This window comes from Manis javanica, chromosome 16, assembly GCF_040802235.1.
Source record: "Manis javanica isolate MJ-LG chromosome 16, MJ_LKY, whole genome shotgun sequence".
Classification (NCBI taxonomy): Eukaryota; Metazoa; Chordata; class Mammalia; order Pholidota; family Manidae; genus Manis; species Manis javanica.
The window spans coordinates 51258456-51272425 of NC_133171.1; the positions used below are offsets into that span (position 1 = coordinate 51258456).

General features: G+C 36.7%; 1 protein-coding gene across 1 annotated transcript in view; it reads right to left on the minus strand.

Moving 5' to 3' along the window:
• Window positions 1-13970, minus strand: part of DNAH8 (dynein axonemal heavy chain 8) — a 336734-nt gene that overhangs the window by 109077 nt on the left and 213687 nt on the right. The window contains exons 67-74 of the mRNA XM_073224126.1: window positions 12858-12961; window positions 11779-11955; window positions 9887-10054; window positions 9194-9409; window positions 6571-6708; window positions 5275-5402; window positions 4291-4462; window positions 3407-3562 (exon numbers count right to left, since the gene is read on the minus strand). Of these exons, the coding sequence (XP_073080227.1) occupies window positions 3407-3562; window positions 4291-4462; window positions 5275-5402; window positions 6571-6708; window positions 9194-9409; window positions 9887-10054; window positions 11779-11955; window positions 12858-12961 (1259 nt within the window). The remainder of the gene's footprint in view (window positions 1-3406; window positions 3563-4290; window positions 4463-5274; window positions 5403-6570; window positions 6709-9193; window positions 9410-9886; window positions 10055-11778; window positions 11956-12857; window positions 12962-13970) is intronic.

The window sequence follows — 13970 nt, forward strand, 5'->3', positions numbered from 1 at the left end:
ACAAAGGCTTTGCAGGAAGGTAACTTCTTGCCTATGGGACCAGACCGAACAGGTCCCAACCAGGTCCCAACACAGGTGCAATTGAACAAAATTAAGAACTGCCCAAACCACACCCTCTCATAATGTCATTAAAATAAAATTGTGGTTTTGCTCCCCGCCCCCCTCAAATAAAGAAATAAAACTTTCACTTTGCTTTGTTACTTACTGTGTCTCTGCCTTTCAATCCTTTGCTGTGGAGGGGACAAGGACCGAGGAGAACAAATGCAGCCCATAATACTAAGTGTGAGGATTCCCAAGGGGTCAGTCCTCAACTCTACCTTCTTCGAGTCCATCCTCTGAATTCAACTATTGTCTTTATGCTACTGTGATTGCTGATCTTAAGATACAAGAAGATCCATTGAAACTGCAGGTGTTTAGGAGGGTGGAATTTTTAAATATCTCTCATTTGCTATGAAAAAATGATGTGGAATTGAAAAATTATGTAAGTCTACCTTTGTCCTGTTTTGGTTAAAAAGGAAATAACTAAAGCAAAAAATCTTGCCCATGAAAGAATTTGTTGCCTTGGGTGGATAGCTTTATTTATACCAATGACATACTGTGAAAGCCCTCACCATAGTTGATAAGGTAAATGAATCTAAACAAAGAGCTTTAGCTGGCTTATTAAAGATGATTTAGATGATGAAACAAGGTCCCAAAGGCCTACCTGTAATTGTCCTGCTCTATTTCCCAAGAAGTAAGCTTTATTTTTGTGATTTCCTTCCCAAGTGTGATGGTTAATTTCATATGTCAATTTGACTGGGCTAAGGGATGCCCAGATAATTGGCAAACATTATTTCAGGGTGTGTCTGTAAAGGTGTTTGCAGAAGAGATTAGCATTTGAATTGGTAGACCGAGTAAAGAAAATCACCCTCAGCAATGCCAAGGGCTCCATCATCTCTTGAGGGTCTGAATATATAACAAAAAGATGGAAGAAAGGTGAATTTGCTCTTCTAAAGCTGAATATCCATTTTCTCCTGCTCCTGAACATCAGTTCCTGGTTCTTAGGCCTTCAGACTTGGACTTGGATTTACACCATTGGCTTGCCTGGTTCTCAGACTTCGGAGTTTGGACTGGAACTTCACCACTAGCTTGCCTAGACCTCCAGCTTACGGACGGCAGACTGTGGAACTTCTCAGTCTCCATAATCCTATGAGCCAATCCCTCATGATAAATGTCTTTCCATATGTCTATTTTTTATATATAGATATCCTATTCTGTTTCTCTTGAGAACTCTAATACACCAAGTAAAGGAATAACAATTTTCAAATTTTCAGTGTGAAAATTACCCTTAACCATTTTTCATATCTTTTATAAACTTGATACAGTATTTTGGAGTCATAATTTCAGGTCTAATTCATTTGATTTTTCTAGTGTAGAAATACTGTGTGGTAGCCAACACCAGAGCCTGGTGTTGGGTCTTTACAAGCTGGTCAGTGAATTCTTTGTAAGGAAACTGAATGAATACCTTCTCTTTCCAGAAATCAGAGCTGTAGGCCCTGGAGACAGCACCGAAGGTGGCTTTGGCAAAGCTGCCAAGGTGGAGTACAATCCTGAACATGTAAAAACATGTTTTGTTTTTCATTTTAAAAGTGCCTTATTTTTCATTTTGTTTTCCTTCCCCAGTAAGAAATAATAATTTTATTTCATTTGTTTTCATTTATGGCTGTTCATGCATGTACTTATACACATATTCAGAAAAATCATGTCTTTTGAGTAAGAAAAATATAGCTCAATCTGCTCATATCCCAACAGTTGACAGTTTTTAAAGTAAGGCGGTATCTCTGGCATATTTCTATTACTTCCTGAAGAAGGTTCCTGGGATTGGGGTTGCATCAGGAAGGACATTACTGAAGGTTATCAATGAATTTAATTCCAAAATGGGAAGACAAAGTTATGATCAGGGAGATCAACGGCCAGGGGAGGCAAGAGGAATGGAGGGAGGGGCACATTATAGTTGAGTTGAATTCAGGAAATTAAGTTCAGGAGCAGGTGTGCTCCAGAACACTCCGCCTGTGCATGTAACTCCTCAGAAGCTGCATTCCCATTACCCCCATTTCCTTTAGCTCTTTCCCTCCATTTATACCCTCTGCTCCTTTGTGGGATTTCTCTGGGTTTTCTAAGTAAACAGACTGATGTTTGGATGCTCTGGAGTATTAATGAAGTAGGAGTATCTTGGGGTGCTCCTAAGCGCTAGGCAGCGTCCACTTGCTGGTAAAGCCATGAACCCACAGGGAAATCTTTCAATATTTCACCATTAAATACAGTGTTTGTTATAGGCCTTTTATAAAATCCTTTTTATCTTATTAAGGAAGAGCTTCCTATCCTTAGTTTGCTGTACGCTTTATCATGAATGGGTGCTGAATTTTACCAAGTCATTTTTCTGCATTTACCAAGATGACTACATGATTTTTCTAGTTTTTATTCTGTAATGATAATACCCTGTGATCAATTCATTTAAATTCAAGAAATCTCAGAATTCCTACTGTATATAATGAGCTGTGCAGAAACATAAAAATGGTACAAAACCATAAACCTGGCCACCAAGAAGTTTATTATGTAGAGACAGAAAACAAAAGTGCAAAGAACAATAATTCAAGACAGACTCCACAACAGAAATACAACCAAGATGTTATGAACCTTTAGGATAGGCTATACTAAGCTGGGGACACAGAAAAGTCTTAATGAAGGTAGTGTTAGATGTGGACTTTGAGGCACATTTAAGATACTTATCTGGGATGTAAGTGAAGTGGGCTGTAGGGTAAAGAAAGACATTCTAGTTAGTAGAACAGCACCAGTAAAAATATGGAGCAGGGAGGCTTACAGCTCTGGGACCAATATGTCTAAAAGTCCATATTGGCAGTTGAATTGAAATATCAGTGGTAACAAGATTCCTAAGGGAGTGAGGAACGTTGTAATCCTATCCTTGTCTACCCCTATCTTAAAATTAACAGCTTATTTTAACATCTTAAAGTCCAACTCCAATACTGGACACTAGTAAGCTATGTAGTACCAAGTGCCTGAGCTAGGTTGGCACAAATGGCCTTAAACTGAGGGAGCACAACATCTATTTTTGCTGTTTTCCTATAAGCCCAAACCTAAGGCCCAGAATAAAAGCCACATCCAGCCCTGCCACAAGCAATAGAGCCTGGGAAAGGGACAGAGAGAAGGAGAGTGAAATCAAGAGAGGACACAAAAGGGAGAAAATAATCAGAGCCTTTGCCCCAAATCGCTGTTACAAAACTCGACAGTGTTAGTTAGCAGACAGTTTTCATAAAGATGACAGATTTATGACTGGCAGGTTCAATTGAAATTTTGGGAAAATTTTGTCATTTTAAGATAACTTTCCCACGTGCCAAACAGTACATACCTGCAAGTCATTTTCTTTTTCCTTTGACTTTATCCAAGTTCTGCCTTGAGTTTGCGGATCTATAAGGAGTGGGTACCTGGCGGCCTTTGTCACAATGATGCCATTCTGAATTGAAAGGTCATCTCCTGGCAATCCCTGCAGCCCCCACTCGCCAATCTGAATAATGGGAAATGGATATGGCCATTCAAAGGAGAACAAGAATGCTTTCATAAGTAATAAAAAATGCCACAATACAAAAGAATTTAACATTGGACATAGTTTTTCCATTGAGACTATGCAGCAGGTACCTAAGAAAACCTAAACTTTTAAACATGAACCAAGTAACATTAAAAAAAAATGAACTCATAATCTAATAAATCCTTTTTCTAATACCCAAGACTAAGTTTAGTCCTTTACATTATATTTTTATACTTATGAGGAAGTGTTATAAATTGATTGCATATTAAAACTGATTTGGGTATTTTGAAGCATGGTTGGTGAACACTGAGAACATAAGGGCTTAAAAAATGGTTGATGGTCAAAAGGAGGTTTAATGCCAGTACTTACAGCCTAGCTAATGTCCACATTCACCCAAAATGTTTGTAAGAGAATGTGACTTCATAGGAGTAGTGTAAATAATGAAGAGTTATAAGAAGATCTCAGTTTTACCAAGCCTCTAACTTTTTAATTCACAGTAATACAACTGGTATTAATTGAAAGCAAGATTTCTTAAAATCCAAAGGAACTTTTATAGCACAAAGAGAAGTTCTTTTTCTGTAACTTAAGCATTTTCAAAACAATCTTTTCAAATGAATGAAACAAGGAAAAATTAGGTATACTTGGGCTTCTTAGCAAGAAATAAAGTGAGACTGCAATTCAAATAATATCAGGAAAGTAACACTTACAGTTGGAGGATCCACCAACATTGAAATAAGATTCAGGTTTTCAGTGAAAGGAATCCTCCGTGCTTTCAACTCTATCTCCCATTGATCTTTAAGCAAATAGTTCCTAAATATCTGATTGAAGGGACCAAGATAGGAAAGGAATCCAGTGCACAGCAGAATATCACCCACGAGTCTGTTAAAAAAAACCCACAGAATCACTAACATATTTTACGCATTCCCGTTAAGGAGTCTGACAGGCCTCAGTGCAGTTCTGTTTTGTTTCTAGGCAAAATCCTTCTTGGCTTCCTGCCTAACACTTGGTAGGCAGACACGGAGAGAACAAGCAAAAGGAGCCCCCAAACCCAAATGGGGTAGGAGTGGCCACATCCGGGTGAGCCAGGGTGCCAGAGAGAAGGCTGCTTCCTGAAGCGACAGGTCCCTATCCTCGCCTCTTAGGAAGGGACGTGCCCTTTTCCTATCCCGTGCCCTGGTCCTGTTCGGCTTTAGTCCTGATTAAGCTATTTATTTCTTCTCCTCCTTGTACTTCTTTTCTGCCATTTTCCTACTCTTCTTTCATTCTCCTCTTTTAAAGTTTTCTGAGGACACCAATAGACACCAGCACAAGATACCCTTGCATTTTAGAACCATTGATCCACACTTTCAAAACCACTGAGGTAAAGAGTATAGAACTGGAGCAAGAATCTAGATTGTTCTAGCAAATCCAAACAGTATCAGAAGCACTCTTGTACTGAAGACTCCCACTGCAAAACCAAAATTGAGATTTAAGTGTTTCGTGAAATTTTCTTACTTCTCTGTTTTACTGAGCACATGACTTAAGCTGTAAGCACTCCCTCGGTAATAGGATTCAGAGATGGACATAAGGAAGTGAAGGAGAAAACACCTCACGAGAGAGATGGATTTTATTTTTTCTAATGTCACAAAAGAGTGGAGTTTGGAATGATGACTTAGAAGGAGAGTAATTCTAACAAAGACCAAAATTGATACCTATTAATCTGAGCTTTGAACTCTTTACTTTGCTGAGTCCATCGGACTTTTTCCCCACTCAGTCCGTCGATGAGAGTGGAAGCTGCCTGCATCTTTCTCCGGCACATATCAGCATCATTAAGCAAATCCTACATACATAAAGGAAGAATGTCTCAAAGAACGTTTTAAGTGCTTAATCAAACACCCACTAGATTCACATGCAAAAATACATGCAGGAATTTCTTGATTTGCAAAATAAATATAATCTAAGATTATATTGTTAATGATACTTGACATACTAAATTCTGGTAATTAATTCATAATATAGCTATTTTATCTTATGAAATCTCAAGGGAAGCAGTTTTATGAGAGAATCCTAGTCATTTAGATTAATACAGTGTTTCTATTAAATATTTTCAAAACAGAATCAAATCAATAAAATACACCATTTTAAGTTGTGGATTTAATAATAATTTGGAGTTCTTTGCAGTTTATTTTTTCCCAGGAAAACTCTACACAACAGTAGCATGCTGCTGACAGCTTGTATCAACTCATAATAGCCAATAGTGAAATTTTCAGAAAATTTGTGCGTTGGTGTCTAACACAGCCATTATTAAAAATTAAATTATATAACTTACAATTAAATTACATTAAAGGCAAAGATAATAGACAAAACTCTTCGCTTCCTACTTATTTACCACATTTGCATTGTCTATGCTCACAGACTTATTGAAGATGCATGTGAAGACACGCTATGTCTGTGTAGTGGAGACAGTAAGGAGTGTTTCCAGATCTGTGTTCAGTGATCACCTTGGTAGGTTAAACCTGGCAGTGGTAGGAATACCTACACCACAGGAATCAGCAAACACTGCAAATCAGGGCTTTCTTTTCCCCTGCTCCCTTCTCCCCAACCCCACAATGAGCCAACTGTTGATCATTGACCAGACCACCACTGCTTATAATCTCTCCCATGAGGAGGTATTGGGATCCCCATTTGACAGATGAAGCTAGATCAGTTGCTTCCAATCACATAATTAATAAGTACCTGAGCTGGATCTCAAATCCAATTTCTAACTCCAAATTCAGTACTCTTTGGATATGACCCACCACAACTTATTTTTACAAAAAACGATTATTGGAACCACACGAAAAGACTCTGCAGTAGCAAAGATCCAAAATTAGTCGACAGACATAGCCAGTGAATAAAGGCAGTCAGGTAAATATTTTTTCATCATAAACATTCGCCTGATTTCTAAACACAGGACATGTGTAAAATGTCAATACATTGTTTCAGCGACTTTGTATACTTAATCTCACCATTTTCTCATTCATTGCTGCATCAAATTTCGCTTGTACTTTATCCAGCTCAGCTTGTTTCTCGTCGAGCAGTGCCTGTGCCTTGCCCAATTCAGCATTAGCAACTGCCAGACGGCCCTCTTGCTTGGCCAGGTTGACCTTAAAAGGAAAAAGAGGTACTTAGTGTGGACTTTCTATTAGCTCTGCAAAATATTTGTGATTCTGATTGTTAATAACATAAATTTCATAATTTTTGCCCTACATGGTATTTGGAGATGATCTGTTTCAGTGCTTCCAGCTGGGGAAAAGCAGAGGGTCTTAGAGATTTTTCATTCAAGTTCTATTTGTTTAAATTATTAATGTTCAATATAGAAAATGGAAAATGCAGCACTGTATAGGAAGGAGAACAAAAATTATCCATGATCTTATTCAGAGATAATTTGTGAGTATTGTTCTACAGCCTGGTAATTATCTATTTCTTAGAAATTTAAAATAATCAGTAACATATCATAGTCCTACAGTCTTCTGAGGTAAAACATTTTTCTTCTTCAATATTTGATTTATTTGAAGTTAGCCTTCTTTTCCAGAAAATGTTCCTTTCATTTAAATTTTGTGATGTGTTTACATATAGATATTTAAAATTGTTTTTCAACCATTTAAATCTACACATCTGTGATTATATGTATTTTCTTCTTGTTTAGATTTTCCAAGAACATATCTCTCATACTTTGTTTTTGGAAAGCATGAGTTCTTTAAATCTGCTACTTTTCTCTAATTTTTAATGTTATTTTTATTAGCTCTCTTCCACTTCCCATAAATTTGATGTACATGTGTGCTTGTGAGTATGTACAGGAGTATTTCATTTCAGTGATTTAAGGGCTAAGAAAGTACCATTTTGGTCACATCACAAAAACTTTGGTAGTTAGCTTTTTGTCATTTTCTAAAGAAAAGTAACTGGATTTTTTTTTACTGTAAACTTTCTAATTTTATTACTTATAATCAGAGAATGAGGCCTCAGCAATTTTTGCTTTTGGGGACTAAATCAAGGTCTTCTTTTGGCATTAATTATGATCAATTTTTGTAAATGTTTCTTGGACACTACAAATAATTTTATATTCTTTGCTTATATTGAAGAAAGTCCAACGTGGCTATTCAACCTTGAAAATAACATAGCATAAAATCTCTATATAATTATCAATTTACGCCTACTCAGGACTAGCTACATAATTTGCAGGGCCCAGTACAAAACAAAAATGTTCAGCCTCTAGCCTCTTATTAAAAAATTATTAAGAATTCAAGAGGGTGACAGTAGAGCATTAAGCCACATATGGGCCCTTCTAAACAGGGGGTCCTGAGACACAGCCAGCATGCCCGTAAGCCTGGCCCTCTGCCACAATCTTAAATTACAATATTATTTTTATTAATCTTCACTAAGATATTAATGGATTTTGCTTTATGTAGTTTGATAACATTTCATTTATTTCAAAAAGCATTTTTATGATTAAATCTCATTATGGGTCATAATTTTTATCAATAAAAAATAACTGTTCTCTGCTCATGTAATTGTAGATTAATGATACCAAAAAAAAAAACTTTCCTCGTAAGTGCTTTTTCTCTTAAATTCTACATTTATAGTGACATTTCTCCCTTAGTATCTTTTAGTTTGGGTGGATTTGCTGTATTTTATCATTTCCCTTAGTCAAAACATTCTTATTTTTAATTTTCTTTCTATTTTTCTTAAAGTTACCTATATAGAGGGTTCAAAAAGGCAGCCATTTCTATAAGGCAATTATGAAAACCCACAACTCCCTGCCCACCTATTTACCATTTTCTACTCCATGGGGCACAACCACTGTAAATTCTTTCAGTTTTATGGAGTGAGGGGTGGGAGGGGAGGATTCTGAGATTGTCTGCTGTTCTTTTAGATCTGAAGGCCTAGCCCAGAGAAGAGAGTGAGTGAGTGAGTGAGTGACTGAGTGACTGAGTGACTGAGTGACTGAGTGAGTGTGTGTGTGTGTGTACCACTCAATATTAAATTGCATCCTTAAGAATGTCCTTTTGTTCTTTTATACACGAAGGGCAGTTTGGCCAATTATTGAATTCTTGGACCACTGCAATTTCCTCCTCAACACTCTGACAATGTGTTCCTATTATCTTCTAGTATTTACAGTTGTGGAATGTCTATGACATCCTGATTTCTCTTCCTGTATAAGCAACTTTTTTCATTTTGTTTGGTTGGTTGTTTCATAGATGCATGTAAGGTTAGCTTTCTGTCTTTGAAATTTGAAATATTTCTGGATGTTAATCCTAATATCTTAAAATGTTGTTTGGAAAAGAGGTAATCAAATTCAGTCTCCAAACCTAATCTCCAAACTTTAAAGAAATGGCAAGTTTCCTTTTATGACAGTTTATGATTCCCAACAAATTCATTTCCTGTTTAAGTTAACAAGTTGGTTTCGGTTTCTTGTTTGCATTCCAAGAAACACACAACAGATATAAAAAGAGTGAGAAGCTGTGAGAGGACATACATGACAATAGGGACATCTACCTTTATTAGTCAACCTTGTGCTTTGTCTTATGGTAGCAGTAATACTAATGATCAATTTTATTAAACATTGATTTACAAAGGAGAAGGGAAACTTACCTTCAGAGGCAACACTTCTCTGTTGATACCATAAAATGTTGCCATAGCAAGTGTCCAAGACAGCAGACCAGCCACATTGCCACAGACTTTCTTGGCACTTTCAAAAGTGTAATCGTCCATATTAAAATAGGGCTGTAGTAACTCGACAGTCTCTTCATTTATAGTATCCTTGGGGAACTGCTGAAGGCTCCACAGGAACCCTGCTGCACTCATCAACTGAAAAAAGTATTACAACCTATACGTTCTGGGTGAAAATAAATTCTTTCTTGCTGAGTCAGGATGTTTTTCTAAATTGAACTTCTAAACTGAACTTTTTCAAAGAAGTGACAGCTGATTTGCTCTATGCATACAAATCAAGACTATGGCAATAGCCCACTTAAATCTGTAATTTTCAAATTGTCATTCAATTTCCACTGTGAAAGAGTAAAGAGAAAATACCTATGTTAAGTTTCCTGTCCAGTGAGTGCACCTAAATGCCATCAGCCACATAGGCCCCCTTTAGGAGACGAGGTTAGACTGACATCAAGACTGTTGAATATCAGCTTTAAAATCTTTCCCTGCTTATGTTTTGGGAGATGTGGTTTAGGATAAACTCTTCAATATTTATCTGCAGTTGTCTGGTTTATATTGAGTGTCCGGGACTAGGGACCCCTGATGTAGCTTACAGGACTTGCAAAGATAGATTTCACTTACTTTTAATGATTCTCCCCATGATGGCTTACAGCAAGGTTTTTCTGGATCCATAGTGACAGGGTCAATTTTCTTTTGAAATAATAGCAGAACACAGTCCATGATTCTCATGATAAGATGTGGAGGCTTTGCAAGTTTTCTGACTGTGGCAATATCATTTGGTTTGATAGTCTGTATTTGGGATTAGGAATCAATGTATTTTTTTATTAAGTAGTATTATTAGCTACATGGAAATCTAATACTTTTAAACAATTAAAGAAGAAAACTTTGATATGTATTTTCTCCCCAGCCCCTAATATTACCTCTTCAGGGGTTTGCAATCCAAGATTTTTTGCATAATGGCTCTTTCACTGTTATTTTGGGATTTCTGGTGTTTTTTCCCCCCTGTTGCCCTCAACTAATTGTTTTATAATATCACTACCATTCATTGCTCACTACCTCAGACCCCCATTAGGAGCAAGTCTCATTCAAGTGCAACATTCAGATAACTTGCATCTTCAAAGCACAGAATCTGTGTTATATGTGGATATTAAAAGAGGATCAGGGCCCTGCATATTGGAAACCTCACCTTCAGTCTTAATTTTGGGGGCTTCCCTGTCTGTGGATGGGGGAAGAATTCCAAGGAGAAGTTATTATACCATACACCTCATAATAATATTTTTGGAAGTTTCTGTTAGCTGGATTTTTAAATTAAGACATTACTCGACATTCAAGGCAAGAAGGAGCAGGAATCAGATGATTAATAAAAACTCCTAAAACTCTTTTGTTCAATGATTTCTCTTTTTTGAATGTTATTATAGGATCCATAAAGGGAGTGGGGGTGTAGAAAGTATCCTGGTCATTGTCACATTTTTAAAAAATGACTATCATGTATCCATTCAACAACTGCAGGCATTTCTCCAATATAAAACAAAGAAATAAACAGAAACAAAAATAGTCCTGTCCTCATAGTCTTCCAAGGAAAATACAGTAAGCACATGATTAACCTGAATTAGGAGTATCTGCCATGATAGAAGCACAGGGGTGATAGGAAAACAAAGCCAGAAGAACTAAAAACATTCTGGAAGGAGTGAGAGGTCTGTGCCTGGTCTTGACAAATGACTTACTAGGCAATGACGGTCAGGAAAACCATTCCTGGCAAGGGAGAAACACTTTAAACAGCCCACAATTTTTCCAGATGCCTAAGGTGTTTCTGTGTGGCTGGATAACGTTGTGGGGAGGGGCAGAGTGACAGAAGAACTCAAGGGGCATATAGGAGCCGGGTCACCAGAAGCAGCAACACCAATATTGCCGAGTTTTTGCTCTGTGCCCAGAAAACTGTATTCATTACTTTTAATGCTTATATTAATCCTTTGAGGATCAATGGGGAATTACAATCCCCATGGAGACCTAAGAAAGTTAAGTAAATTTACTCCAGATCATATATGTAAGAAGTGGTGGTCATGACAGGCAAAGACAGGTCTGCCTACCTCCAGAGCTGCATCCTTCTTGCCCCACAGCTGAGGCTGCCTAGCCTGGGACTTCATCCCAAAAGCATCAGGAACCCACAAGAGGATTTTAAAAGGGCACACGATGTAACCTGGGGAAGATGCTGGAAGAACTGGTAAGGCTATGTGATCTGAATCCCCCATGCTAATGTTTAGACTATTAATCACTAGGATTATTTCTTAGTTCTATGGAAGACTGATTTATGGAATGAAAATAATGTTATGGGAACAGAAGACTTTAAGAAATTGTAAAATGTAATCAACAGACACGGTTGTTTCCTTTGGCTGAAGACTCAGAGATTATAAATCGCATAAAAATTCAGTTTGGTTTTCTGACTATAAAAGCTCCACAGTTAATTTCATGTAATGAAACGTGGTGTCTACTAGGGATAACCATGCATTGCTCACATTCAGGGCCGCCTCTGCTTCTTCCAGCGCAGGTCTAGCTGCCTCGAGTTTGGTCTCAGCTTTTACTTTTTCACTATCAATTTCATCCACAATTTTTTGGGCTTTGTCTTTAACCTCCTGCACTTCATTTTTTACTTTGGCTGAAGCCTGAGCACTTACTGTGACTTCTGCTAATACCTGTGAAATTGAGGAAGCACATGACAGCAAATAGAAACCTTTGGAGCAAAATTACAGATTTCAGTAGTGAGAGATTATTTATGCAATAGAATATAAAACATGAATAGGAGTAACTTTATTCCCCATCGAAGTCATGTACATTTTAAGATGTATTAAAGTAATTCTTTTGAGCAGCTACTTGAAGTTTTCTATTTCCTAAACTTTCCTCCAGCTTAGAATATATAAATAAATATTTTAAACTTTCAGAAAAACAGTACTTCCATTTTACGTAATTTCTAGAAAATGAAAACAATTCAAGTAAGTGTAATGGAAATAAGGTCAGAAACCATATTAAGCCTTGTGTAATAAAAATAAAAGCTCACATTTCCTGAGCACCTTCTATATGTGAGGACTATGCTAAGCGCCTCTCTGATGCTCTCTCTCTCATTTCAGTCACTGGCAAAGGGTAGGACTTAAGTGTCTATTCTTAACTGCTCTAGTGAGTGGAAGCTGAAAGCAGTTTGCGACTGGTGGGGTCACAGATAAAAGAGCAGCACACATATATCCCTATCACAAATTTCAGATGAGATTTGGGCCATCCTCAAAACCCAGAGCATGCATGGGCCTTAAGGAGAACACCAAATATAACTTACAGTCAAGCAGGAATTTCATAAACAGATGAGTGAGAACAAGAAGATGGACAGAACCAGAGGAAAAAGAATAGTCTCAGATTAAGTAGAGGACATAATAATTTAGCTATAGCTTAGTATGAGCTAAACAAAAATACCTGAAGGTCTTCGTGAACATTGTCTTACCAGAAATCATCAGTAGGTTTACTTTCTAACAACATTTTAAAACAATGCTTTTTTTTATACGGGAAAACATTGCCGTATTCCACAAGTGTGGAATAACAGCAAACTCACTTCATCTGCTTTTACAGAAGCCACTGCCAATTCCTTCTCCTTTACCGCAAGATCCTGAGACAGTTTAGCAACAGATTCACTTGCTTCCATAAGCTTGTCAAGACCTTTACAAATACATATATACACTTTGCTGAGTATATGAATATTTAGTCATCAAATATTTATTCATTATTTACTACTTATAGGTCACCATATAAGTACTATAACAAACACTAGATAATTATTTAAAGATAAAAGCTTTAGAAATGCACGTATCTTTGGAGCAAGAATACTGACCATATTTCTTAAAGTTTCAACAGTGGGTGAAGAAAACAGCTCTGATTGAAGAATATCATCTAGCATTGAGAGAAAGTCTCAGTGCCACATTGCATAATATTAATTTAGTCAGGAAAATTATTTGACAAATTTATGCTCTACTTGATTTGCAAACAATTTGTAACTATAATTTTTTTTCTGTTCAGTAATAATGCAGCTGAGATGGCAAATGAGAAAGATAATATATTAACACTTTTGTAATCCTTTTTGCTACAAAAATGAAAACTATTAAAACTTGTGCAACTGCTCTTTAACTTTCAGTACTACAGAGCAAAATAACTGGCTAACTGAATTTCTCCCATTCTGAGTTCTAGACAATAGTGTATGGGTGGTACATGTTTAGCATCTGGGTCTCTTGTGTGGGAAAGGGAGCATTCATTTATGTTTTCCAATTTCCATAGTGTAAATACTTCCACGATGGTGCACATTAAGCTTCTTCACACTATTACATAATATTCTACCATACAGATAGAATAGGAACAAGTAACCATAAGAATATTAATAATAGTAGAATAAAAATAAGTGATAACTTCTGAGTATTTATTGCCTTCTTTTTAATATAATTTATTTAATTTCAAATTTAGATGATTTAATTTTTAATAATTTTGAATAATAATAACCATGAAATTCCTGAAAATTTAACAATCAACTCTCAGAAGCTAGTACAAGTCTTCAGCACACCACCAATTCTAGGGTTTCACATAGAAGAGCTGCAAGAGGAGCCATGAGGAAAACAACAAATGAAGGTTTCTTTCACAGTGTTTCTATCATCATTATAACTTCACAGACACTGGAGTT